This window comes from Oryza brachyantha, chromosome 7, assembly GCF_000231095.2.
Source record: "Oryza brachyantha chromosome 7, ObraRS2, whole genome shotgun sequence".
Taxonomy (NCBI): Eukaryota; Viridiplantae; Streptophyta; class Magnoliopsida; order Poales; family Poaceae; genus Oryza; species Oryza brachyantha.
This window is the reverse complement of record NC_023169.2, coordinates 18,261,551-18,287,153: the sequence shown is the minus strand read 5'-3', so window position 1 is coordinate 18,287,153 and position 25,603 is coordinate 18,261,551. Positions and strand designations below refer to the sequence as shown.

The 25,603-nt window shown below is 41.3% G+C and overlaps 6 protein-coding genes and 1 non-coding gene across 8 annotated transcripts; 2 read left to right on the top strand and 5 right to left on the bottom strand.

Moving 5' to 3' along the window:
* Positions 1-3,070: 3,070 nt before the first annotated feature.
* LOC102703987 (pentatricopeptide repeat-containing protein At2g32630-like) lies at positions 3,071-4,877 on the top strand. Its single transcript, XM_006658031.3, has one exon. It carries the CDS (start codon positions 3,071-3,073, stop codon positions 4,709-4,711), a length of 1,641 nt encoding a protein of 546 aa, XP_006658094.2. The 3' UTR covers positions 4,712-4,877.
* A 78-nt stretch (positions 4,878-4,955) lies between these two features.
* LOC102704543 lies at positions 4,956-6,622 on the bottom strand. The gene is made up of 8 exons (XM_015839931.2): positions 6,362-6,622; positions 6,198-6,275; positions 6,046-6,115; positions 5,907-5,960; positions 5,766-5,819; positions 5,596-5,649; positions 5,426-5,500; positions 4,956-5,340 (listed from the first exon to the last, which is right to left on the bottom strand). Exons 1-8 carry the CDS (start codon positions 6,373-6,375, stop codon positions 5,242-5,244), a joined length of 498 nt encoding a protein of 165 aa, XP_015695417.1. The 5' UTR covers positions 6,376-6,622; the 3' UTR covers positions 4,956-5,241.
* A 2,240-nt stretch (positions 6,623-8,862) lies between these two features.
* On the bottom strand, positions 8,863-9,642 carry LOC102703703 (flowering-promoting factor 1-like protein 5). Its single transcript, XM_006658030.3, has one exon. It carries the CDS (start codon positions 9,503-9,505, stop codon positions 9,188-9,190), a length of 318 nt encoding a protein of 105 aa, XP_006658093.1. The 5' UTR covers positions 9,506-9,642; the 3' UTR covers positions 8,863-9,187.
* A 4,595-nt stretch (positions 9,643-14,237) lies between these two features.
* LOC121055058 lies at positions 14,238-14,338 on the top strand. Its single transcript, XR_005812277.1, has one exon. It is a non-coding gene; the product is annotated as a U6 spliceosomal RNA (small nuclear RNA).
* Positions 14,339-16,140: 1,802 nt separating this feature from the next.
* LOC121054935 (60S ribosome subunit biogenesis protein NIP7 homolog) lies at positions 16,141-18,917 on the bottom strand. Of its 2 annotated transcripts, none has more exons than XM_040525996.1 (2): positions 18,254-18,917; positions 16,141-16,534 (listed from the first exon to the last, which is right to left on the bottom strand). In XM_040525996.1, exon 1 carries the CDS (start codon positions 18,819-18,821, stop codon positions 18,255-18,257), a length of 567 nt encoding a protein of 188 aa, XP_040381930.1. In that variant the 5' UTR covers positions 18,822-18,917; the 3' UTR covers positions 16,141-16,534; position 18,254. The 2 variants fall into 2 exon arrangements, with proteins under 2 accessions (XP_040381930.1, XP_040381929.1); XM_040525995.1 differs by lacking the exon at positions 16,141-16,534 and adding an exon at positions 17,716-18,048.
* An 885-nt stretch (positions 18,918-19,802) lies between these two features.
* LOC121055012 (autophagy-related protein 18a-like) lies at positions 19,803-21,964 on the bottom strand. The gene is made up of 4 exons (XM_040526345.1): positions 21,230-21,964; positions 20,632-20,842; positions 20,388-20,517; positions 19,803-20,133 (listed from the first exon to the last, which is right to left on the bottom strand). Exons 1-4 carry the CDS (start codon positions 21,962-21,964, stop codon positions 20,043-20,045), a joined length of 1,167 nt encoding a protein of 388 aa, XP_040382279.1. The 3' UTR covers positions 19,803-20,042.
* A 1,607-nt stretch (positions 21,965-23,571) lies between these two features.
* LOC102704269 (protein SRC2-like) lies at positions 23,572-24,846 on the bottom strand. The gene has a single exon (XM_040526156.1). The coding sequence runs from the start codon at positions 24,784-24,786 to the stop codon at positions 23,827-23,829; it is 960 nt and encodes a 319-aa protein (XP_040382090.1). The 5' UTR covers positions 24,787-24,846; the 3' UTR covers positions 23,572-23,826.
* Between the last annotated feature and the right edge of the window lie 757 nt (positions 24,847-25,603).

The following is a 25,603-nucleotide window of genomic DNA, read 5'->3' as shown; positions in this document are numbered from 1 at the left end:
ATAATTCTGTTGGAATTAAATGGTAGCCCAATATTAAGTCCATCAAATTTCGTTCCATAATCAATGCTAGGTGAAATTAGTCCCATATTGGATATTAGCAAGAAATTGATTCAACTTAAATAGATTATCATTATGAGCACCAATTGAGAGGATCAAGGAAACAAAGGAAAGCCACACGGGCAAGCCCGCGCGGGCCGTGGTTGTGGGCGAGGCATGGCGTGGTTTGTTTGTTTGCACGTTCATCTTAAAAGTAACGGAAAATGGTAGTTAACAATGGATCATCCATATTCATTTATTTTACTCTATTTTACGTTTATATTTCTATTAAAAATCTGCATCTTTGTTTTGCTATTCCTATATATATATTTTTTGTTTCAAATGACCTTAAACATCTCACCGTGAACAGGTGGAGAGAGAGTGGAACTACGGTGCTCTAGCTGTTCGTAAATAAACATCTCTGTCAGGGTCGTAATTATTCCTTGTCCAAAGAAAAGCTGCTGGCCACGTCCTTGCCGCCGTATTATCATATCATTATCTCGCCGCTGGGGCCCACCCGCCGCCCCCCTACCCTACATGTACCGGCCACGTGGGCCAGCGCATCGGACGGCGGCCACCGGCGGCGAGCCCCGAGATGCGCCGGAATCCCCACCACGACGCCGCCCGCCCGGCCATCGCCATCGATCGATCTCGCAGATTGCAGCGTTGAGCAGCTCGAGGTACGTACGGCGAGCCGGCGAGCTGGGCGCATAGCTCGCGGTTTATTCGTTTCGATCCCGGAGAAGAAAGAAGGGTTCACGAGCTTAATTAATCAGGATTTGAATAATTCTTCTTCCCCCACACCTCGTTAATTGCTCCGTCGCTGTTCTTGCTTGTTTAAATTATACCTTACCCGATGCTGCGAGACTGAAATGCGTCGGATTGTCTTGCCTCTCGTCTAGCAACTACTCCGTACCTTTGACCGGCATGGTTACCTCAAGGTTTTAGCTGTAAACAGTTGGGTGTTGGCAGAGCTCTTCTGCCTAATTCCTCACTAGCAGCTGTCATGACGAAGATACACATCCTGTGTTATCCTTGTGCGTATATGATATGACTGAGCAAGCAGCAACCGCTTGTGTTGTGTGTTGTATCCTGAACCCCGAGAGCAAGTCTAATAACAGCATGAATAATAGTAGACTATAAACCGACTAAATACTGATTTAAAACAGAAAAAGGATGAGAAAGAAGAAAAGTGGATTTACAGCTATGTAAATTCGTTTATACAATAATATTTTCTAGAACTCGCACTTGTCAATAACAGTTTAGTGGTATTTTTTAGATTTTCTCGTAGCAATATTGTCGAGAAGCTGGAATGAAAAGCAACGGCAGTTGGGGATTCACTCATTCAGGGGACTGTTCCCACCGTAATGGGATCAAATCGATGTGATCTCCTCCAAGGACGAATATGCAACGCAAGAAAAGGCAAAAAGTTGCATTTGCATTGCACTCCGCCCCTGATCGTCGATCAGATTCTCCATAGTCCATACTACTGCCTTCTTTTCTATAGCTTTTTCCCTTCTCTTTTCCGTCACCCTATCATATTCACTCGACTGTGCTTATTTTCAGATTATTCATCGGTTTCAGTTCATATGATTTTAAATTACCAAATGAGATATGTTTTTATAAAAAATGCTATATAAAATTTTACCATATTATATATTTTTATAGTACAACTTTAAAATTTATAACAATTTATTTCATTATTTATATCATTAAATAAAAATCAGAGCGTTGTGTAGCCGTGGGTGCAGTAGAAAAGCATTGATCGATCAGCTGGCAGGGTGGCTAGGGGCAGGAGTAGATGCTAGTACTGCTGCTCGTTGGCTGCCGCGGTAAGTGTGCTGAGCTTTCTCCATCAAAAGCAGGGCCTGTGATTATAAATTCCGCCTGCAGAAAGGCAGCCACAGCCACAGCCACAGCACAGCACAGCTGCCCGGCCGGCGCCACAGCCGTCCTGCTTGCTTGGCTTGCTTCCAAATTCCAACATTAATCAAACACACATGAACTAACTGTATCAGCACTCCAAATATACTGTTTCGCCGCCGCAAGTGCAGTTCGTTTCCGCCGCCGCCAGTTCGCCGGTGCAAGCGCACGAAGGTTTTGGATCGAAGCTACTGCGCCGCCGCCGCACGCGCGCACGTGTGCGGCGTGTACATGCAGGGTTCCCGATATGCATGCATGTGGGCAGAGGCACGAGGGACGTCGTCGACGAGTACACGTACACATCAAAACCCCATATAGGAGTACTGAGTGTATGACCCAAGGGCATAGGACTTTGGTTGGTTAATTAGTGTCCTTAAGATCAAGTTGAGTCTGAGTTAGACATCAATATCAGACGTCCGATTTTGTGTATATATGGATGGATGCACCTGTCTGAGCGAGGGCTAGCTCCTAGGTCAAGGCACAAGCCAAACTACCGACGGTCAAAATATAGCTGTTTTTAATTATGAATTGGGGCATATTTTATGATGGAGACGACAATCGGTTAATACAATGATAGTAAATTTTATAACGGGAATATTATATATACTTACATCAACTAATAATGTACTCTCTACATATTTTTTTATATGACGACGTTGACTTTTAGGTCCACGTTTGAACATTTATCTTATTAAAAAAATTATTTAATTATTAATTATTTTGTTTAATATGATTTATTATTATAGGAACTTTAAGTATGCATTATAATTTTGTATATTTGAATATAAATTTTAAATAAGACGAATGGTCAAATATAATCCTAAAAGTCAACGGTGTCATATATAAAAATATAGAAATATAGAGGGAGTACCATGTAATATCAATAAACTGGTTTGAAGGTGTCCCAAGGCGGCCCACGTAAAGTCCAGCAGAGGAGCACATTTCTGGGCCCACCATTGAATAGGCCGTAATTTGAGTCAACACAAAACTATTGGCCCATCAGTTCAGCCCATAGAAACTATTGGCCCGATATCTGGAGAAGTATCTTCAGCATCAAGAAAATCGAGGCCCACCTAGACTCGCTCGTCTTCCACCAGCTCCGCTCCCGCCGATGGCGTCCGACTCCGAGTCGCCGCCGGCGCCACTCCTGGCCACGCCGCTGGCGGGGTTTGTGTCGCTCCTGTCCGCGCGCCGCTTCGCGGCTGCCAAGTCGCTGCTCGCCTCCCTTATCACGCCTCGCCTGCTCGCCGTCCCGTTCGCTGACCTGGCCGCCTCCTCCCTCCCCCGAGCAGCGCCGCGGCACGCCGTCACCGCCTTCTACGACATGCTCTTCCGCGCCTACGCAGACTCCGGCGCCTCCACTCGCGCGGCCGAGGCGTTCGGGCTCACCGTATCCCGCCTCGGCGGCCTGGACCCTCGCTCTCTCACCTCCTCCCTCCTCTCCCTCCGACGAGCAGGCCACCTGGAAACCGCCGCCGACCTCCTCAAACAGGCCATCACTTCTTGTCCTGACTCCGTCACTCCTCTCTCTGCGTCTATCATCGTCGACGGGTTCTGCAAGTCTGGCCGCGTCATCCACGCCCGCCAGCTGCTCGACGAAATGCCTCGACACGGCGTGAAGGTTAACGCGTTGTGCTATAACTCGCTGCTGGACACATACACGCGCGGAAAAGATGATGATCGGGTAGCGGAGGTGTTAAAGGTAATGGAAACTGAAGGCATTGAGCCAACTGTTGGGACATATACGATCCTCGTCGATGGTTTGTCAGGGTCCAGAGATATCAGTAAGGTTGAGGCCGTGTTTGATGAGATGAAGAGGAAAAATATTGCAGGGGATGTGTACTTTTATAGTGCAGTCATTAATGCTTATTGCCGTGCAGGGAATGTGCGGAGGGCATCGGAGGTGTTTGATGAATGTGTTGTGAATGGCATTGAGCCAAATGAGCGCACATATGGAGCATTGATCAATGGGTTCTGCAAGATTGGGCAGATGGATGCTGCAAAGATGTTACTGGAAGATATGCAAGCTCAAGGGGTGGGAATTAACCAAATTGTTTTTAATACAATGATTGATGGTTACTGTCGTAAAAATATGGTGGACAAGGCTCTTGAAGTAAAGATGATCGTGGAGAAGATGGGCATTGAGCTGGATGTATATACATACAACACATTAGCATGTGGACTTCGCAGGGCTAATAGAATGGATGAGGCCAAGAATCTATTGCATATCATGATTGAGAAGGGTGTTAGACCAAACCATGTCAGCTACACTACGTTGATCAGCATCCATTGCAATGAAGGTGACATGGTTGAGGCGAGAAGGCTGTTTCGAAATATGGAAGGGAATGGGGCAAAACCAAGTCTGGTAACCTACAATGTTATGATGGATGGGTACATCAAGAATGGGAGCATACGTGAGGCTGAGAGGTTCAAAAAGGAGATGGAGAAGAAAGGACTTGTTCCAGACGTATACTCTTATGCAGCGCTAATCCACGGGCACTGTGTCAATGGGAAAGTGGATGTGGCACTGAGGTTTTTTGAAGAGATGAAGCAGACAGGTTCCAAACCTAACATTGTGGCATATACAGCTTTGATATCTGGCCTGGCAAAGGAAGGGAGATCAGAGGAGGCATTCCAGTTGTACGACAATATGCTGGGAGATGGATTGATCCCGGATGACACTCTGTATTCTGCGCTTGTAGGGAGCCTTCACTCAGATAAAAGGAAAAATGTTTTGCCACAAACAAAGTAAGTTTTGTGGGTGCAGCAGTGTAAGCTGTCCTGGCCAGACTGAAATTACTAGCATGAAGTACATAATGTTACTCAGCTTGTAATATATGATGAAATAGTGGATCAGATAAGTTGTCCATCAGACAGCTGGAGGAGCTGGGCATAAGACAATAATAGGAATGCGGAGTGCCAGAGCTTATACACAAATGTTCAATGCTCAGTTTGTTACTGAACCATCTAGATCTGCATGATTTGGGAGTACAAAAACTAGTTTCAAAATAGAGAGTACATGAAATGATTACAACTCAAGTAATTCTTGTGAGTGTACTAGGGAAATTGCTTGTTTGTCACAACAGCACTTCAATTTGCCAGTACTGATATACAAACATGCACTAGGAAACTCGCAAGTGTGCAAGTTTGGCCCCTCCCTGTCATGTAGTGCGTGTATGTATTTACCGAAATTCAAGTCCTTATACACTGAACATTTTTGTGCAATGCATTGAATGGATCCCCACATCTAGCAGCACAACCATATCTGTGTAGAGCACCAACTCATGCTTCCATTTCAGCTTGTTCTTCTGTATAGACACCGGCATCAATCTCCTGTACTTGTTCTTGGGGATGTTGGGCTTGATTTGTGTCTTCGTTGCTCTGTAACAGAAGCAAGTCATCGCAGATTCAGAACCGGCAGTAATGGCTCAGTAAACAAAGATAAAGATGGTACTAGAGTAATAACCTTCTCTGTATCTACAAACTGAGTCTGTAAGCTGGTCCTCTCTTCCTGGATTGCAGACTTGATTTCCTTCATTTCCTAGAATCAAATGCCAGAAGCATGAGTGGTAAGATCTAAGAATCGGAATTCAGAAGTGAAAAAAAAAACATGAACATGAGAGATAAAAGAGAGACCGATTTCAGCAGCTCTACTTCAGAATTGAGCCCCTTCTTCAGCTCCAGAAGTTCCTGCATGAGTTGCCAACTTGCCATCATCGGCTATAAGATATGCCATTTGTTTTGCTACAGGAAAAGGAAAGTAGGAGTTTTCCTACAGTTACATGGATAGGATGAACATTACTCACATTCTGGCTTGTTTTGACCTGTGTCTCGAGATTGGAGCGCCAGTTCTGCACCTCCTGCAGTTCATTCTCCATGATCTTGTCGTCAACACAAATAAACTCTCCAATCCAAATAGCAAAGTATTGGGATGCACATTTTCATACCAGTTTGAGCTTCTGGATCTTGTCCAGCAACTGCCCCTGCGACGAGGTCAGCTCCTGCAAAACGAAACGAATCGCAATGCTAAATCACCTGAAGATTTCAGTACCAAGAACGGAGAAACGGGCCCAGCAATCCACCGACCTTGATGCGAGCGTCCAACTGCTCAAACCCGGCCAACCTCTGCAGATCCACATGAACAAACAGGCACACGCTGCGCACCATCAGAAACTCAAACTCTGAACACAAGAACACCCCTGAATTCTGATGAGGTCAGCACGTACGCATGTGCTTACCGGAGGAGCCGCCGGCACAGTCGTCGGCGCCGGAGGAGGAGATGGAGGTGGCGGCGGTGGCTGCTCCGCCATCGATCACTGCGAGACAGGTTGAATTATGGCCAGATCGAGCGGCAACTTGTATATATGGCTTTAATTTGTACAACAAGTGTACTGTACCTCACCTAGAAGAGGACATTTTTCAGATGCAAGCAAACCTGCAGATCGATCGATCGATCGGGTTGGTGGTTGCAGGTTAAATCTCTCGCCTGCAAAACGGCAAATGCGAAGTGCAGAGGCAGTGAAAATGCCCCGTCATCAGCTGGGTGGTTGCACAACACTTGTCTCCCGCCTTCAAAGGTATGCTACCTGACGACTACTCACTTAATTGTTCATACGACTTTTCCGATTCAAGAACATGTGATCCGCCGCTGGAAACTGGGAACATATTAAAGTGTCCAGCAACACGTCGTAGTACACTGCGATGATGTTTGATGTGATTTTCCGATTTGTTTTGTACTGGTAGAAGGAATGGAACTGAAACAAATGCAGTGATGATGGCCAATCATATCTGACATAGTGCTTAATTAGTGTGGTAGGGCTCACCAACTGTTAGTTTTTCTGGCAGTGTATTAGTGCCTCCATTTCACAACATAAAATTTTCTGGTATAAATTAATATAAATACTAATAAATCTAGACATACGTACAAAACAGTGAGAGAACAATTATTTTAATTTAGAACAATTTTACCATTTTTGAAAAAATAATATAGATACCAAAATTTATACTCAAGATATAAAGTACCCTAGAGGTATCTAAATGAACAATAGAAATTGTGGGACCTCCTGACACCTTTTAAACAATAATAAAATTACTCTTTGTTTTCTAACATATTTCATCGCTACTTTTTGAATATATATATATATATATATCAATATCATTTTCTTATATCAAATTTTAATTCTTTTTTACATTACTTAGTCATATAAGATTACAAGATTTAACTATAAGCATCCTAGAACGACATACATTTCAGAATGGAGATAGTAGATAAAAAAAGATGCAATTATGTCGCTTTACATATGAGGTGTATGTATGTTGAAGTAGTAGATAGGATTGGTATCGGTTCCATGACCATTAATTTGATTTCGTATCCGTCGTGCGTCCACTTTCAGGCCGTATATACTACATAGCTAACCAATGAGAGCTGGCTTTAGTTCATCCAACTCTATCCTTGTATACATCATCAGAATATATTTCTCCTAGTGGTGGACCCATCCGGTCGGGAGCTATACTTGACCGGCACACATCACAGTCATGGCGAAAAGCCAGCATCGATACCGGCCATCTTAGCAGCAGTAGTTTCAGACAGCAAAATTATGGAAATGAGTTCTAATTCCTCGAAAGAACAGTGTCCTCATTTTTTACATGTTATGAAAAAAAATATTTTTTTTGATAAGACATGTAAATATGGGATATCATTATAAATATGCATGTCCAAATTCGGTATTTGTAAGTTTCAACGAAAAGAAAAAATAAGCTCTAAATAGTATACACATATTTACAGTCGGATTTGTTTTTTTAACTTATGGTAGTTAAATTTAATCTCATATGCTACGTGGATCTCACATATTAAACCATATTTTGAAGGTTTAAAAGAGTTCCTCAGGTAACTTAACTAGTAAAATCCCGTACATTGCTGCTTTTGTCTCTCCAATACATTATGTTATTTTAATCCTATTAAGGAGTAAACTTGTCATTTGAGAAATATCTAATGTTGCTCCTTTGAAAACATATCATCAATAATTAATGCTTTCTTGACATAAGTGAAAAGGGGATGCTTTCATAATTATTACAAATGTGGATTTGTTCCATCTAAAACTGTATTATTTGTATGGTGGACTCAAACAGTATCGTAATTCAAGTGACATGTGAGTCCACATATTGGACTCGATACTAATTTACAGCACCGTATAGTAGATTACTAAAATATTTTACAGTATTGTTCTCGGTGTAAAGCTTGAAGTTCACATAACCTTGATGTAATTGATTGAGTCCAATAAAATTTCTATTATTTTTTAGAAAAACAATCTTTTTCAAAAAACTTTGGTGCTGAAAATGAGGCTTTTTTAGAACGAAGACAGTAGATGAGAATCTCGAATATTAATTAAGAGAGATGATTGATCATTCTGAAAGAAGTTATAGATGTCATAAGCTCACCATACCGGACCTATATAGCAGATCATTAGGCGGGTAGCTGACGCTGGGCAGTGTAGAGCACACCGTGAGGTAAGAGCAGGTACAATAGAGGCTATAAGTCAATTATAAATATATTTTAAAAAGATAAGAGATGAGAGAGAAGGGAGGTGGGCTACTAATTTGTAGCCAGTATGATATGTGAGATCATGTATTGATGTTTTGTAGGTAACTATTGTATGAATTTACTATTAGATTGACTATAGATAAATTAGAGCTAGTAGTTGACTATACTATTGAACTTGCTCTAAGCGAGGCTACGCTGGTGATCACCGAGATGGAAGATTCCACAGGATACACCTCTGTTCAGATTCCTCTTCTTTTTTTGTAAAGCTCTTTGTCGTATACATGTCGACAAATCGATCGACGACACAGACAGAGGGCATTGTACGTGCAGTGGTAGTACATATGGAGTTAACATATATATAATTAAGCAATATTTGATGATAATTAAGATGTACAATCATACATACATATGAAACCATATATTACACAAGATTTAACTACAATCATACCAACCGAGCACACAGTGCACATTATTACGCACTTAATTACATCACAATATTGTATTAATCACTACCACCAGCAGGTACATATATATGTAGAAAGATCAGCTGAACCGATCTGACGTAGAAATTAACAAAATAACCCAAACCAAGCCAGCACACCAAGCTCTATATATATATATTTAGAGAGAGAGAGAGGGAAGAGTAGTGGTGGATTAATGGAGAAGAAGGGAGGGGGGAGGGATGGATTAGGGTTGGAGGTCGACGACCTTGAAGTGGTCGCGGTTCTTGACGACGATGTCGTACATGTGGGTGGAGCGGAAGCGGGAGAAGTCGCGGGGGATGGAGATGAGGTCGGCGCTGCCGTCGCGGCGGTGGAGCTGCAGGGTGGCGCGGTCCTCGTAGTAGCGCTCCCACCCCAGCGCCCCGAGCCGCCGCTCCAGCGCCTCCGTCGACCGCACCACCTCGTTCGTCGCCACGTGCACCAACGCCTTCCTGCTCGTCGCCTGCTCCTCCAGCTGCATCACCCCGTTGTTCCTGAACACCCACACCCCTCCTCCCGACATTATTCCCTTCTTCCTTCCCTAATTCCCTTTCGATCTCTCTCCTTCACCTTCACTAGCTTGTTTGTTTTGCTTCTTGCTAGCTTCTTGCAGATATGTCGATCGACATCTCCTACCTCGTTTTTATAGGCGCCTACATATGAATCTGTTCTTCTAATCCATCGCTTCCTTTACTCCTACCATGATAGCTGAGTGTGCTTTCTTCACATGCATGACAACAATTTCCACGGTGACATATTTACATGTACACCGGCCGGCCCGTGTAACTCGTGGGCTAATTGGCGGTTAAGGTGTGGGTAGAATATGGCCATCTATATTTTTTCTATAATGGCACGATCCAATATTCTTTTTGGTGGATGGACATGGGTGGATGAGATGAACATACTAAATTACTAATGAATAATATATAAATTATTAATCATAGATCTTATAGTAATTAGTACCAATTAACAATAAAATATATCTATTATCCACAATTATTACTAATTTAAAATTACTAGTTGATACTTAATAATAAAAAATATTATTTATCACTAATGATCATTGTTAGTGAATGTGGTTGAGCTTATCCAGCCAATTCGCTTGGATACACTCATTCAACGTTTTCGTGAAATATTCGCTTCACTATCTATCATATTTAGTTTTATCCGCAAATCAAACACATTAAAATCAAACACATTAAACCAATCCATCACGCCCGAGTGAGCCGATCGGGTCACGTCACCCGTCGCACGTACTATGCAAGCCTTCCATCTACGCGAGTGGTGTACCTTGAGTGAAAGTGGGTTGTAGCATATAACACAATGGTAGTGTGTTTGGCATAGTGTGCCTCTATATTTCATGGTTGAGCATAATTTACTATCAATGACATGACATGGTTGAAAATGACTAAGAAAACTTGGTTGAAAATGACATGACATGGCATAGTGTGCCTTTGTATTTCTTCATTGTCGAAAGACCATCTATCTTATTTAATTAGTGTATGATGTTGAGCATAATTTACTATCAATTATACTTTCTGATACAACGTACGCTTCTTAAATCAATTGCATGTTAACCATAGTTTTACTATTCCTACCTCAACACGCAATTTATTTTAATTTGTACAATTAAAATTAATTTGATCCGGTGCAACATATGAGTATTTTTTCTAGTTAGTTAATAAGTATAGCTATGTTACTATTAATCCTATGCAAAAAAAAAAAAGAAACAGCGGTAAAGGTAGCAGATTATTTTGAATATTGTGGGTTGGAGTAATCAGCCTTGGCGCCTTACATTTACAGAGGGTGGTCTTGCCTCATATTCTAAGTCAGAACCACTTAAAATTTGCTCTCAAATCTGTCGAGAAATCGACGTAAATCCTTCCCAAAAGTTTGCAGACCAACTTATATCAGAAGTTCTGGTCCCAAAATAAGAGGTTCCAGTATTGCGAGAATCAGTTTTCACAAACCTTGAGCCTCTGTTTGTTTAATTAGAATTAATCGGCTGGAAAGTACCGTTTTCCTTTTCACAATCTTGAACACCCTAGTGCAAAACAATTCAAACCTTATGTTTTGATCTAAATATAGCTTCAAATTTTGGTGTACATTGTCCTAAATTTAAATTAGAAGGATGTGTCTATAAAAAATTCGTAGGGGAAAACCAGGGGTAATTGTTTAGCCTTTTCATGAAATAAGCAAAACGATATATTTACAATGAAATTTAATTTATGAATACAACTTTTATATATATATATTCTAGTGATCTAAAAAATAAGGCTGAAAAATAAATTTCGGTGAATAACCTCAAAATCAACTTCAATTAGCAGAAGTAAAAAGACGAGGATGAACACCTCGATTGGTAAAGATTACTTTTTCAGATGGAATCTATTGACGTGTATATGGCTAATTCATATATAGCCATGTAATTTGGTCTAAATGTTCTTGTATTTGACAGTGACGCACTTTTTCCTGCAGATTCGGTGCTACACCAAGCTTTCATGGCATCAATCGACTTTTGCCAATGGAATTTAACAGTTGTTAGGCTGCTGTATATTACATCATCAACTTTAACAACCGTTATTCCGCTATTATTCCCCATTGTGAGCTCAGTAGATTAGTTATTCCTAAAGCCCTAAATTATTGTTTGTATATGTTTCTGCTGACATGTACTCCTACTACACCAGAGCATAATAATTCAGAGGATCTTTCAAAAGAATAACCGATAAAGAAATATAATGCCCGCTCCTCTGAATTGGTGGATAAATGGTCAAGAATAATCGACATCTTTATATCCTCGAGCATTTGAGTAACGAAAATGGGAAATATCTGCACAGAAGTTTCAGATTGGTAGAGCAAAAGGAGAATATATAAAAGCGGGTGGGTGGCGGTGGAGCTGGGCGGCGCATGGACGAGGATAGATGGTGCGCCGTCGCGCCAATTGCAAGTGCGTGTTCCGGAGAATATTTGTCACGGTGATGACACTTTTTAAATGCCACTATCAGATTTGTTCCGTATAAATTTATTATATGATGCATCATAGGTTTTTATTAAATAATTTACCACATCTGCCGATGTGGAGGGACACATAAGATGTCAATGTGGAGGGAGGACGTGGTCCCTATTCCCACTACCGCTGCCATCACTAGACCTTGTAGTTGTCGCACGAGGGCATTCACGTGGGAAGTGGGCACACCGCCGCTCCAACTTGGCCGAGTTCTTGGTGCGTACGCATTTGCTTCATTCCTTTCGCCTCCACGCAGCCACCGATCAAGCAAATTGTTTCAGGGACTATTTGCCACTATAAAGTGATGACATTTTTTAATGACACTTTCAAATTTGTTTCTTATAAATTTATCATATGATATATTATAGTTTTTTCTAAATAATTTACCACTTTCGTCAATACGGAGGGACGCGCAACATGGAGGGAGGATGTGTTCCTGATGACCACTACCGCCGTCATCACTGGACCGTGTAGTCAACGCACGAGGACATTCATGTGGGACATGGGCACACTGTTGCTCTAACTTGACCGAGTTCTTGTGCGTGCGCATTTGCTTCATTCCTTTCAACTCCACGCAGCCACTGATGAAGCAAAATGTTCCATTGTCGTCAATCATCATAGGGTCTAATTAAAGTAGTGACAGCTGACTGGCCGGAGTTGCATCGCCGGTGTCAAAAATGCAAAGGCAGTTCTTGGTTGAAACTTCAGTGTGCCTGCAGGATCCGGTCTAAGCGATCGATAGAATATCTCAGGTGTGAGACAACAGTGTTGTGCTAACCATTTTATAGAGGAAGAAAATGGATCAACTACCGGAGTAGAGACACATGACGAACAATAATAGGTCCTACCTCCGTCGCTAAATATTTGATGCCGTTGACTTTTTAATACACGTTTGACCATTCATCTTATTCAAAAATTTACATAATTACTAATTATTTTTATATCATTTCATTTGTTGTTAAGTATACTTTTATACATACATATAGCTTTACATATTTATAAAAAAATGAATAAGATGAATGGTCAAACGTGTATAAAAAAATCAATGGTGTCAATCATTTAGGGATGGAGGGAGTACTTGTTAGAGTTTGACAGAAAAAATTTCCTAACCATTGTTCGTGTGGTTGTATTTTGTTGTATTGGAATATTTGATCCTCTTTAATCGAATATTGCACATGATGCTTACCGTGGAAAAATGTTTTATTCATGTTGCAGTCATTTTTGCGATGTTGCACACAATGGTTTCTTGGTGTTGTAATCAATATTTTTAAATGACTCATCTCGTTAAAATATTTTTCAACGAGTGATGTACTATCTGAAACAATTCTTTTGAAGCATTTTTGTGCAGTGCTGAAAATTTTGAAATATTTCTTGACAAGTGATGAAACATCATCTAATGGCTTGCTTAATATCCATAATTGTGTCCTACAATTTTGGCCTTTTGTGGTTTTATCCAAAATTCTGAACTCTTTTCCAAAGACCAGTATAATTTATTATACTTGTATTTGCTAATACAAAATTTATTTTGGTTATAGTGCTTATAGGGTAGTGATATTTTGATGAGGATATCACTAGCTTGGATATGACCATGGCTATTTTGTACGTCTATGAACCGCATGTGCGCTTTTTCTATGTAAGATTTACTTATTTTATATTTAAACAAAGGATGATAAACTATTAGTTGTCTATTTTATCATTGTAGAAGTACTTACATGGGTGAAGTAATAGGGAACGCACCAACGAAATACATGGATGATAAATGAAGTTGAGTGAGGACCAAACAGTGATCTTCTACAAGTCTTCTTTTATGATATCACGCCACTATTAGACCATAAAAGGTAAGGAATAAAATTTTTCATGTTTTGGTTTTGGATTCAAACCTCTTGACAACATCAAACTCAACTGGACCTAGTCGCTGATTAAGAAGGAATCTCAAGGCTGATGAGTGCTTGTTGGAAAGATCTCAAATTATTTTAGATGGTTTTGGTCCCACATCAAAATTCTTTTTGAGTGGTCTGAAATCACAAAAATTGTGTTCCTTATCTAGTCCGAATATGTTTTGGCCTTTAGGCCTTGTAATTGTGTTGTGGACTAATCCCATGGAATTCTGCAATTTCCAATGTTGTAGGGCGCCAAAGGATTAGCCTAATTTTGTAGCGTCCAAACTGCTTTTGTTCTAAATATCATGTCTCGGGGATGATTGTTTGTTTTTTTTATGGAAAAAGCCATAGCTGGAAAAGACAAGCAAAGACTTTCTTCGAAGAACTGATAAAATTAGAACAATACAAAGAATATTAGAATGGCCGATGTATAAGTATGACACACACAAATTAAGAAATACTCTTTTTTTTGCCATACTCTTTATCTTTAAGTGGGTTTAACATAACTCATTCATAGAAAAGCTAAACGACATATTTCTAAACAAAAAATAATTTATGAATATAAGTTTTTTTTATTTTTCTTGATATATGGAGCCATTTTAAATTGCGAACTTATTCCCTCAAACAATCCAATTTAAAATTCGCTCCTACGAAAATCTGAACTCAAGATCTTAGAATGCTATTCAGGTCATTACAACCACTAGACTACATACCCTTTTGTAAAAATAAAAATTTTATATAAGTATTCTTAGCGATCTAAAAGCCGATGCTGGAAAATAAACTATAGTAAAAAACCCTAAAAATTAACTCTAAATTTAATGTTGAAAATTCAAAGTTTAGCTTATTAGTATAAGCATAAGCGAAAAGATGGGGATGATATACTTTGCATGAAAGCTCCTTAATTTTAAAACAGGTAATGGGTTATAAAAAAAAAACATGCAATTCCACTGTAAATATGCTGATGCTGGGGCCTGGTCTGTGGAGGCATGGACGAATTTTTTTTATTCTTTAAACCTTTTTAATAAATAATTTATTACTAAATCTTCAGGAAAATATTTCCACCGTATGAACCTTTTGGTCACGCCACCAACATTGGCGTGGCGAAACGGCTTGCCACGCCGACCAGGCTACATGACAGCGTTATCTTGCCACGCCACCCAACACTGGCGTGGCCAAAAGGTTCAGTTTTGGAAAAATTTTGCCCAATGGATTAGTAATAAAATTACTTGCTAAAATGGTTTATTTAACAAAAAAATTTCGGCATGGACCAGATTCTCTGTGTCTGTATTTGAAAAAGAAATATAGCACACATTTAATTATAGGTTCTAAATAGAAACATAATCAATCAAGTCATATCTATACTAAAAGTACGATACAATGCTGCAGTTAGAATAAAAGACAGCCTGAGAAGATTGTGACAGTCAACAATTGAACGCATAGGCTGCCCTGGATACGAAACGGCAAGCAAATTGCGGGCTTCAGATCACAACATAATCGACAAGAAGCATCGTCTCATTGCAACATGATATATCTTGTCCAGAATAAAATGGTTCTCATGAGCGGTCAAAAATAAGAACATCTTTTAAACGATAATTTTCCAAGTGGCGTAAAGAACTTTAGCTATGTGGATGACATTATATTACTTCGTTCTTTTTAAAATAATAAAAACTTATACCTTTTCTTTGATGTATCAAGGTTGAAGTAAGAAATGGTCTTGATTGGTTAATATAAGAAAATACGTGAAAAAAATTAAATAGAGGAATGTTATGATTGATTGATATGAGATTGGTAAAGTAGTTATATTCATAGACAAATCTAAATTTTAGAAGCGATATATTTTGAAAAGGGATAGGTTGTGTTCTTTTATAGATGAATGGCGAAATATAAAAGATTATTTTTTATAGCTATTTAATGGTGTAAACAATAAATTAACTAAAAGAAAGAACTTTTATTTATATATATATATATATATATATATATATATATATATATATATATATATATATATATATATATAACATTTGGAAAACACACGGACAAAAAATCGAAAAAAAAAATTAGACAACAATTGCCACCATGTGGGCTGGGCTTCAATGAACCGGCCCACCTAATGCAATCATATAAAATCCAGGTCGACCAGCATCTGGTGTAGTGGTATCATAGTACTCTCCCACGGTACTGACCGGGGTTCGATTACCCGGATGCGCATAGCAAGCTACTTTCACTTTTGTTACAAAAAAGTTACTCTCACTTTTTTTTCTCCAATGGACATTCTTTTTGCAGTTTACTGTGGCAAACTCCAGGAGATACCCAGTGCTATAGATTATAGAAATAATTTGACAGCTTAAACCAATCAAATCAGACACCCGAACCCAGGATTTGTGCATACGGCAAGTATCGTACAGCTTAACACAGTTTATAGCCCCTAGAACAACCTGTGAACAAAATTTTCTACTAGATAGATGATACAGCAGACCTCCACTATCTTAAACGGGACTTTTAACTTTTTGCCACTATTTGCCATATCATCTTAATCCCCCTCGCAGCTACAGTGATGGGAGAGGCAAATCTATTGTCACTCAACATGTAAAAGTGGCAATTAATTAAATTTCCTGCATCCCCTCAGTCCTGCAGTCATGCCAGTGTGTCAAACATCAAACCTCAGCACCTGCAAGCAGGAAAGTGTAAAATCAGAATCGTATTCAAACTGAGTGATAGGCTATAAGCGCCTTCCTTCAGGTTATGAAAAATTGTTCTACAGACCACATAATCAAGCAAAGCTGCTATGGAACATCAAATAAAAATTTACTGCACAACAAATCATAGTGCCATTTGGTCATAACATCATAGAGAACACTAGAAAGGTGAACCAGCATATTGTTTGTTGCTAGTGGAAAAAACATAGCTGACTATCATGGTGTGTGCCTCCGTGTCAGCTATTTTATCTGATTATAGCAATTCAGGCCAACCAGATAGTCACTATAAGCTACAATCAAAGGAAAATTATGGATAAAAATATCAAACCATAGGCTTGCAATTACAATCCTAAGCTTCCTAGCCAAAGGTAAGGCCTCTAATGCTAGGCGCAGCATGTATGAACAGTTAATAATGACAAGGTAACTTTTTGAATCATTTTGAACCAAGAATCAGTACAGATCAAGTTGGAGATATATCAGAGTACATCTATCATCTATCCACTGCAAAAGAATAAACAAAAAAATGGAATATAACAGATATAGTATCTACAGTCGACAAACAAGCTCATTGATCTTGTATCTTGTACTCCCTCCGTACTCAAAATTTTGGTCGTTCTGGAGGAAGAGCAAGTTTTCGTTTTTTCTGTTTGTTCTGTGAACCTTAGCCACTTTGAGACAATTATGCCCCCTGCGAAGCACACAGTCCCAAGGTGTATTGAAACCTGTCGTTGCTTTGGTTCGCGGGCGTGAAGCTACAGCACCATACAAAAAAAAATGCAAAATAAGGTGTGGAGCTGGGTATGGAACACAAGACCTTAAAGCTCAACACTGCTTATGCTAGCCAATCCGCTCAAGAGAGACTTCTGCTAGGAATAGACTCCGAACTGTATTTAATAAGGGCATACATGGAAGAATAGACCCAAATTAATGAGTCATTGGTATGCTAAATCATGTCCTAAATGACCTAAATTTCGAGTATCGAGGGAGTATATATAAAAGAAAAACTGAAAACATGTCTTTTGAACGCCCTTCATATAGTTACACTACAGAATGCATGCTACAGGATTATCCCTCTTGTAGACTTATCAATGAAGGCAGGTTAACAATCCCAAAGACAGGCATATAAGGATGGTCTTTGGATTACCAAATTTAAGTACATGCCTGCGCAATGCAACTCAGCGGTAAGGATGATAAAATTAAGGCAGGTGAACACATCACAAAGACGTGCATATAAGAATAGTCTTTGGATTACAAAAATTAAGACTGTGTCCGTGCAACAGAACTCAGCAGTAAGAAATTAAGACTACAAAAGAGTAATAAGGTTTATCAACATATGTAGTTAACACTCAATACACAGGATACAGGGAATGATGAAGCTTTCATGAAACATCAGACAATTCAATCTTAGAATTCAATAAGATTGATTTTCACACAATTGAAGATTTAGCACATATTCTGCTTGAAGCACTCCCTAATTTAGTTCACCCTGAAATCAAAACATCAATTTAATCTGAGAACTCAACAGAATTGAGCACACAATCTGTTACAAGCACAGCATTGCAAGTAAATAAACTTTGGCACCTGCAGTCCTCTCATCTCATAACCAATTAAACAATCCATGCATATGCCAAAATTGATATAAGAGGTGTAACAATGTTCATCAAGTCCCTGTTGATGCAATCAGCTCTCACCTCACATGAGCTCCTCCTCCCGGCGGAGGTACTCGCCAGCGTCAGCCTGGTGCAGCACAATCACGGCGTTGGTGTCGGCCTTCCTGCAGTCCTGCGCCGACTTGACGGCGACGCCGAACCCGAGGGGCACGTCGGCCATGGACATGACGACGACGCCGTCGTTGGCCTGGGTGTTCTCGGTGATGCGGGCGAGGGAGGACTTGGGCACGGAGTTGCCGAAGAGGAAGGAGCGCTCGGTGTCGGGCTTGAGCCAGACGCGGCGGCGGGCGTGGGCGGCGAGGAGGTCGAGCGCGTGGACGGTGAGGTGGAAGGCGCCGCCGTGGGTGAACTTGCCGATGGGCGTGCCCACTCCCGCCAGGCGCGGGCGGGCGACGGCGGTGGCGCGGCGGACGAGCGCCTCGGAGGCGTAGTAGACGCGGTTCTTGTGGAGGCGGAGGCAGTAGCGGCCGGGCTGCGGGTCGGGCCCCTCCACGGCGGGCCGCTCCATGAGGTGCTTCAGGTTGGTACCGATGAACTTGAAGAGCTTCTCGAAGACCATCTTGGTCTCCTTCTCGTCGAGCGCCCGCATGGCGGCGGCGGCGGCGGCGGCGGCGGCGACGAAGGGTTTAGTGCGGATTGGGAATGGAGGCTAGGGCTTCTTGTGCGCCGGATTCCCCTTGGATTTATATTCTTTTTTAAGGGTTTGAGGGTTTCTTTTCTTTTAAATCACGGCCGTTGGATCAAAACAATCAACGGTGGGTTCAGTGTTACGTGGCTATATTTAAAAAAAATTAATATATTAAATTTTTGAACATAATTATATCACGATTGAAACATTTAGCTCCTGCGGATGAAACATCGATCTTCAATATGTTCCATCGCTAATAAAACACCTTGTTTCATCACTATATCAAAATATGCTTCAATATACTAAAATATTAAAACAAATTTGAATCACGAATAGAAACATTCAGTTTTCACATATGAAGCATCAACTCTTTACTGGTTGAAACATCAATAAAAATGTAAAAATCAAAGACAAACTATGAAACAATGTAAAAAAAATCCAGTGCAACATTTTACTACAATACTGAGCAACACCAAGTTATGATAATTTTAGAGTTAGTTTTAGAATTTGCTAATGCGTGTATACATGTGTATGTATGCTGGTAGAGAGACAGAGTCGCAGAGGACGAGGGAGTTGGACGCGATAACGCGTGGAAGCCGGTCATGGTTAAGGTGGTAATGAGCCTGAGCTGGTTCAAAATAAGTTAAAAATAAAATTAAATGAAATTTTGAGCTAAAAAATTTAAAAACTAAATAGAGTTATAAAAGAATCTATGGGACTTGATCCATTCCCACGTATATTCATGCTGCAGTTAGAGGTGTCACGAACAATTTTCTAGCATTTGGTATTACTCTTTCACTCTTAAAAAGGCATAATACTTGAGTGCACGTAAATTTGTGTCCCACTTATGCAATCATTTTAAGATAATTAATGGAGTTTGATAAAATTTGTAGTGTACTGTACAGCTAACTTGCTTGATAGAAAATAATATAAATGAGACTATTACATCGCACATAATAAATCACATTTTATAGCGCAAGCGTCCTCCTTCTATACTATACACGCGCATCACAAAAGAATAAAACAAAAGTCCAAAAGAATCTCCCAACCCATTCTCAATAATATTTGCCGTTGCCATGCACAGGGTTGCTACCAGCTTATACATACACAATGTATTGTTTCTACTGCAAAAGCAAAAGAAAAATAAATGTAAAATGATCGCATGTTGTGACGTAATACCATCTAAATCTCCCCTAATTGTTCAAAAAAGACCGTGTATTGCAGCTGTTTCATTTCTCCTCCATTTTCTGGATCAAACTGGCATCTGTAAAAACTGCACAAACACACACAACAGAGATTAGATTTATCATCCGAATTCAAAGATGAATAATGTTACGTCTTCCCTCCATTTCAACATGTAATTAAGACTTTATTATATTTTCTAGATTTAAATGATAATACATATAGACATATATTGATTAAGAGATGAATATAAAGAATGGTATAAAGTTTTATGGTAGAAAGGTGAGTAAAACAGAGAGAGTTAAATCATTAAATCGATACAGATAAAAGAATTATGAGACTCACCTTCCGTCCATGCCGACGATGATAACAATATTTGGTCTGATACTGAATGCGACCAAGTACTTCACACCTTCACGTAGATGGAACTGAGCCAATGACCGTTCTGAAGTGAAATAGCTCGGTAACAATAAACCTAAAGCATATCAAAATGACAAAACGAGTCAGGTAGTATAGAACAAATTCACAAAAAACCATATACTCCATGCAAAAGATAGCAAAATTAAACAGGTTCAAAAAACCAAATTACCTTTCATATAAGATGAAGATCTTTGAGGCGTTTTTGCACTGGGTGCTTCAGTTGCATTATGGCCGCTGCTGGATTCGGAGGAAGCTGATGCCAACTCAACGTTGATACGGAATACATGTATGGTACCCTTGTCGCTTGAGACCACCAGCCACTTTGAATCAAACGAGAAGGCAATTGAGTATATGTTGGCCCTACCGGAGCCTCTTCTCACCTACAAATGGATAACAAAAACATATTTTAACAGCATGTGTTCTACATACTCTGTATTGTTCTAATCCAATAAAATAGATCTATTTATACTATCATATTAATTAATTGTTGGTAGTAGATTTTTTTCGTGTACAACTCTAAATCAACCGCAAGATTTTTCTACTGATGATAATGTTAGAAAATAATTTTAAAAATAACAAAAACTTAGAAAACGAAGCAAAATAGAGCCAATATATAGATACTTTCTTTACCATCTTGAAAAGATGTGTGGAGAAAATTTTTTTTAAGTGTAAAGGTTTAATACTTAATGCACAACCAGAATTTTACGCTTAAAATTTTTGGTATCTCAGAGATACTCCTTAATTAAGGTAAAAAAAAACTCACACACCTCTTGGAGAAGCTTGCCGTCGCTAGTACTGAAGATGCGGACGAGCGTGCCCTTGGAGCCGGCGGTGGCGAGCAGCCGGCCGTCGTGAGACAGCGCGAAGGCGGCGGCGGCCGAGCGGTGCGCGCGCACGTAGACGTGGTCGTCGGCGAGGCGGTGGACCTGCAGCATGCCCTTCATCTTCTGCGGCGCGACCATGACGAACCGCGCGCCGCTGTCGGGCTGCACCAGCGCGCCCGCGCCGAGCGGGTTGGGCGCCGTCTCCACCGCCTTCACCTTCTTCACCGACGAGCCGCAGTAGGGGATCTCGTACAGCACCGTCCTGTCGTCGCCGGCGACGAGCATGTACTCCCCGGCCAGGCAGAGCCCGCGCACGACGTCGAACGGGAGGTCCTTGTCCATGGGGAACATCCGCCCGTTCGGCACGCACCACAGGCAGATCTTGTCGACGCACCCGCCGGAGCCGCCGTCCTTCTTCCGCCGGAACACGACGGCGGCGAACGCCTCGTTGTACATCTCGGCCATCACCACCTTCCAGCCCGAGTCCGCCGGGCACGGGCAAACCGCGACGTCGTCCCAGTGGAGGACTCTGTGGAGCGAGTCGGCGCAGGAGAAGACGTGCAGGCCGGTGGCCGTGGCCGCGATGAAGCAGGTGGAGAAGGGGTTGAACGCGACGTGCACGAGCGGCCCCGGCTTCTCGCCGCCGGCGACGGCGGGGGAAGTGGTTGCCGCCGCCATCATCATCGACCTCGAGTATAGCTAGGCATGCACCACATCAATGGAGGATGCCGTGATTGTTATGACTCGATGCATCCATGATTAGATGGTGGTTTCTTGCATGGAATTGGACACGAACTCGTGTTGCTAAGCATTGTTGATTTCGTGTTTGATTGCTATTATGTACTACTAAACTGTCTCGGGCAAAACACTGCGATTTCGTGCTCGTTGCCGTGAAAAACCGTGTTGGAAGCTGGAGCAGAGTCCGAATTTGCCTAGTACTGAGAGAGCTGTACATGGACTTCACGACACAATATGCGTATGATATGTGGAGACATAATTGTATATGTTTATAGCTAGCTATGGTATGAATTGGCTATTAGATTGATTATAGATAAATTAGAGCCAGCAGTTGGTTATACTATTAAACTTGCTCCAATTTATCTATAGTCAATCTAATAGCCAATTTATACCATAGTTTACATGGTACTACATGTCATGCACACATTTTATTTTAGAGCCCGTGTGTAGCTGGCTAAAAATTAATAGCTCACCTCTCTTCTCTCCGCTCTCTCATCTTTTTAAAATATGCTTATAACTGTCTTATAACATGCTATTGTACGCTATTGTACCTACTCTGATGAACGGGGTTCACAGATGTTGAACGGGGAGAACTCACCGAATTCGACCCGTATTCAATCAAATTTACTATTTCAAAACTAAATTTTGTAAAAGTATTCTTAGGTCCACCTCGAAATCTGGTTCCGACCTTCCTAGAAATCGGAATTTCATTAAAACAGAACGACCAATTTTCGTCCAAACTGAGACCCAGCTAGCGATGAGTGCAGGGCATGCTGTCTGCCCTTGAGCTTTTGTGCCCAAATTACATACATATTAATCCATCCATATTTCAATAGATAACACTATTAACTCTTTAGTAAATGTTTTATCTTTGATTTTATAGAAATAGTATGCAAATATATGAAAATATAAATATACTTCAAATATATTTAGTAATGAATCCAATCATAAAAAATAATGATAATTAAATAAGTGTTTTTTATAAAACGAATGATTAAAAGTATGCTAAAAAATCAACGGTATCGTCAATACCAAGGAAGTATATCATAAGGGCATTACCAACACATAACACTAGATGTAGTTTCCATAAACTCCACATCATCAAGAAACTAGTACTAGACATTACTCTTTCAATGCAAACATCACTATTCCATACTTCAATTTAATGCTACTTATTTCACATGATATCTTGAATGCTGTGTAGAAACCATGTCTCATGCAAGACATGGTTTCATTCTATTTTCTCATTTATTCACTTGGCACATAATTTTTTATTCTAGATGGCAACTTATTTAATGTTATGGACACTATCCTAGTCATTAGGTTGGGAATGCCTAAGCTTTATTCCTGAGGGGATGTACCCTCGTTTCACTCGTGCCACTAGATTATTAACAATTTTAAATATATATTGGCAAGTTAGATAAATATATGATATCACTTTACAAATATATATGTTCAAATTTTAATACTAACAAAATTGACAAAATAATTTTCTACCTGTGGAAGTCGAAGTTGAACCTAAATATTTGGGGGAACGATATTATTACATATTGTCATCTCGTATCACTTCTATAAAAAATCGTTTTTTAACGGCATATATGAAAAGAGTAAAAGAGACTTTTCCATATTATATCATATCCAACAACGAATATATACAACACGTCGATCAATTCACCAGCCAAAGAGAAAGTTACAAACTCTCAGCCAAAGTAAATCCTCTCGACTTTTATTGAGCTAATCTCAAAGGTTAAAAAAGACGAGATTTTTATTAAGCTAACCATCTTCGCCGAGCAAGTAACAGTTCAGTACACGGCGTGTTCGCGGTCGGCGAACCCGGCCATGTAGCCGGCGTTGTAGACCGCCGCGTCGGACACCATGTCGCTGGCCAGCATCCCGCCGATGGCGCCGCCGACCAGCCCGGCGCCGAGCCCCATCTCGAACTCCAGGTTGCCATTGTTCCTTCCCTTCGTCCTCGCCGCCGGCACATAGGTACCCACCTGCCAGTCGGCTTTCGCCGGTGAAGGCGTCGCCATATGCCTGTCGGCCTTTGCAGCCACAGGTGCAGGCAACGCGGCTACCTGCCCCACCGCAGCTCGCGGAGCCGGCGGTGTCGGCGGCGGCGGCTTGGCAACTCTCTCGACCGGTCGCGGAGGAGACGGCATCGGCGGCGGCGGCGGCGATTTGGCAACTCTATCGACAGGTCGTGGAGGAGACGGCGTGGGCGGCGGCGCCGGCTTACGGGGAAGGTAAGCGTCCGGCGGAGGGGGGAGGTAATCGTAAGGCGGCGAGGGCGGGGCCGGGGCCGGGATCGCGACCGGGTAGGCGATGACGGGGCCGAGACGGTAGGAGAGGTGGAGCACGCCGCGGGGCTCCGAGCGGTTCACCTTGCGGACCTGGTAGGACGCGAACTGCGGCGGGCGGGGGCCGAAGTCGTAGGGGCCGCCGCCCCCACCGGAGCCGGAGAGGATCTCGGTGAGCGGGATGATGACCTCGCCGATGTCGCGGTCGCCGAGGGAGCGCTCGGCGCGGAGCACGACGTGGAGGCACCCGCCGGCGGCCGCGGCGGCGGGCGGGACGGTGAAGCGGAGCGTGGCGTTCCAGGCCGGGTGGCGGCCGCCGTAGGGGTCCGACGGCGTGCACTGGCGCGTCAGCGGGTCGCCGGAGATGGTCGCCACGGCGTACACCTCCATGCGCGAGATGAAGTTGACGTTCTTCAGGTCCCTCGCCGAGTGGAGGGTGACCTCGAGAACCCTGTACGCCATGGCTGCAGTGCTTGCTTGCTCAAGGCTCGAGCAGGTGGTGGTGCTCCAGCTAAGCGAGAATGCAGGGGTGTATGTATAGGCGGCGGAGTGGGGCCCACTTTCAGCGACCGTAAGATTCTAAAGCTGCCTAAAATGTTGTGTTTGGCAGAAAGTTGGTCGTTAAAGCAGAAACTGACTGTGGAGTGAGCGGAATGGATTATTTTAGATTACACGAAAAATGTACTTGCTCAGCGTATCAATAGATGGCGTTATGGTATCCGTTCGATCGTTCGTATTATTTGTTTATTTAAATAATAGTTATTTATTTTATTGTGATTGAATTATTATATACTAAATGTATCTTAATTACGACTTCTATTTTCATATGTTTTCATGAAATCTTTCGTTTTCATCTTTTCACTTAAGCTCATACTTATAACCCAAAATCTAAATTTTTAATATTAAATTTAAAGTTGATTTTAAGATTTGTTTTCGTGTTGTTTATTCTTCAGCCTTAGCTTTTGGATCGCTAAGAAAACGTATATAAAAGTTTTATTCAGAAATTATAGTAAATATGTCATTTAATTTTTTTCACAATCACCCCTTTATTTAATAAAGATAAATCATCAAACATGTAATAAATTTTATGGCATTGTCTATTAAAATACAAAGAGAGAATGCTATATGGGTCTCCTGACACACGATAGAAGTGAACGAGGTCTCCAGTAAATATGTAGCATCACTAAGATTCCCTATTATAATAGCACTCATGTGATATTCGTGGATATCAGGATTTTAAACAGTGGAGTCATGTATCTATAACTCTATCGATGTTTTT

Bases quoted from the DNA above. Each gene is read 5' to 3' on its own strand.
- LOC102703987 (XM_006658031.3), top strand. From the start codon at position 3,071: ATGGCGTCCGACTCCGAGTCGCCGCCGGCGCCACTCCTGGCCACGCCG.
- LOC102704543 (XM_015839931.2), bottom strand. The intron at 5,820-5,906 runs GTATGAAAATGT...AATGAACTGCAG, and splicing joins AGATCCAGAAGCTCAAACTG to GAGGTGCAGAACTGGCGCTC. The intron at 5,501-5,595 runs GTCTCTCTTTTA...ATTTGATTCTAG, and splicing joins AAGTAGAGCTGCTGAAATCG to GAAATGAAGGAAATCAAGTC.
- LOC102703703 (XM_006658030.3), bottom strand. From the start codon at position 9,505: ATGTCGGGAGGAGGGGTGTGGGTGTTCAGGAACAACGGGGTGATGCAG.
- LOC121054935 (XM_040525996.1), bottom strand. From the start codon at position 18,821: ATGCGGGCGCTCGACGAGAAGGAGACCAAGATGGTCTTCGAGAAGCTC.
- LOC121055012 (XM_040526345.1), bottom strand. From the start codon at position 21,964: ATGGCGGCGGCAACCACTTCCCCCGCCGTCGCCGGCGGCGAGAAGCCG. The intron at 20,843-21,229 runs GTGTGTGAGTTT...ATCCATTTGTAG, and splicing joins ACGGCAAGCTTCTCCAAGAG to GTGAGAAGAGGCTCCGGTAG. The intron at 20,134-20,387 runs GTGAGTCTCATA...GTGTTTGTGCAG, and splicing joins ATCGTCGGCATGGACGGAAG to TTTTTACAGATGCCAGTTTG.
- LOC102704269 (XM_040526156.1), bottom strand. From the start codon at position 24,786: ATGGCGTACAGGGTTCTCGAGGTCACCCTCCACTCGGCGAGGGACCTG.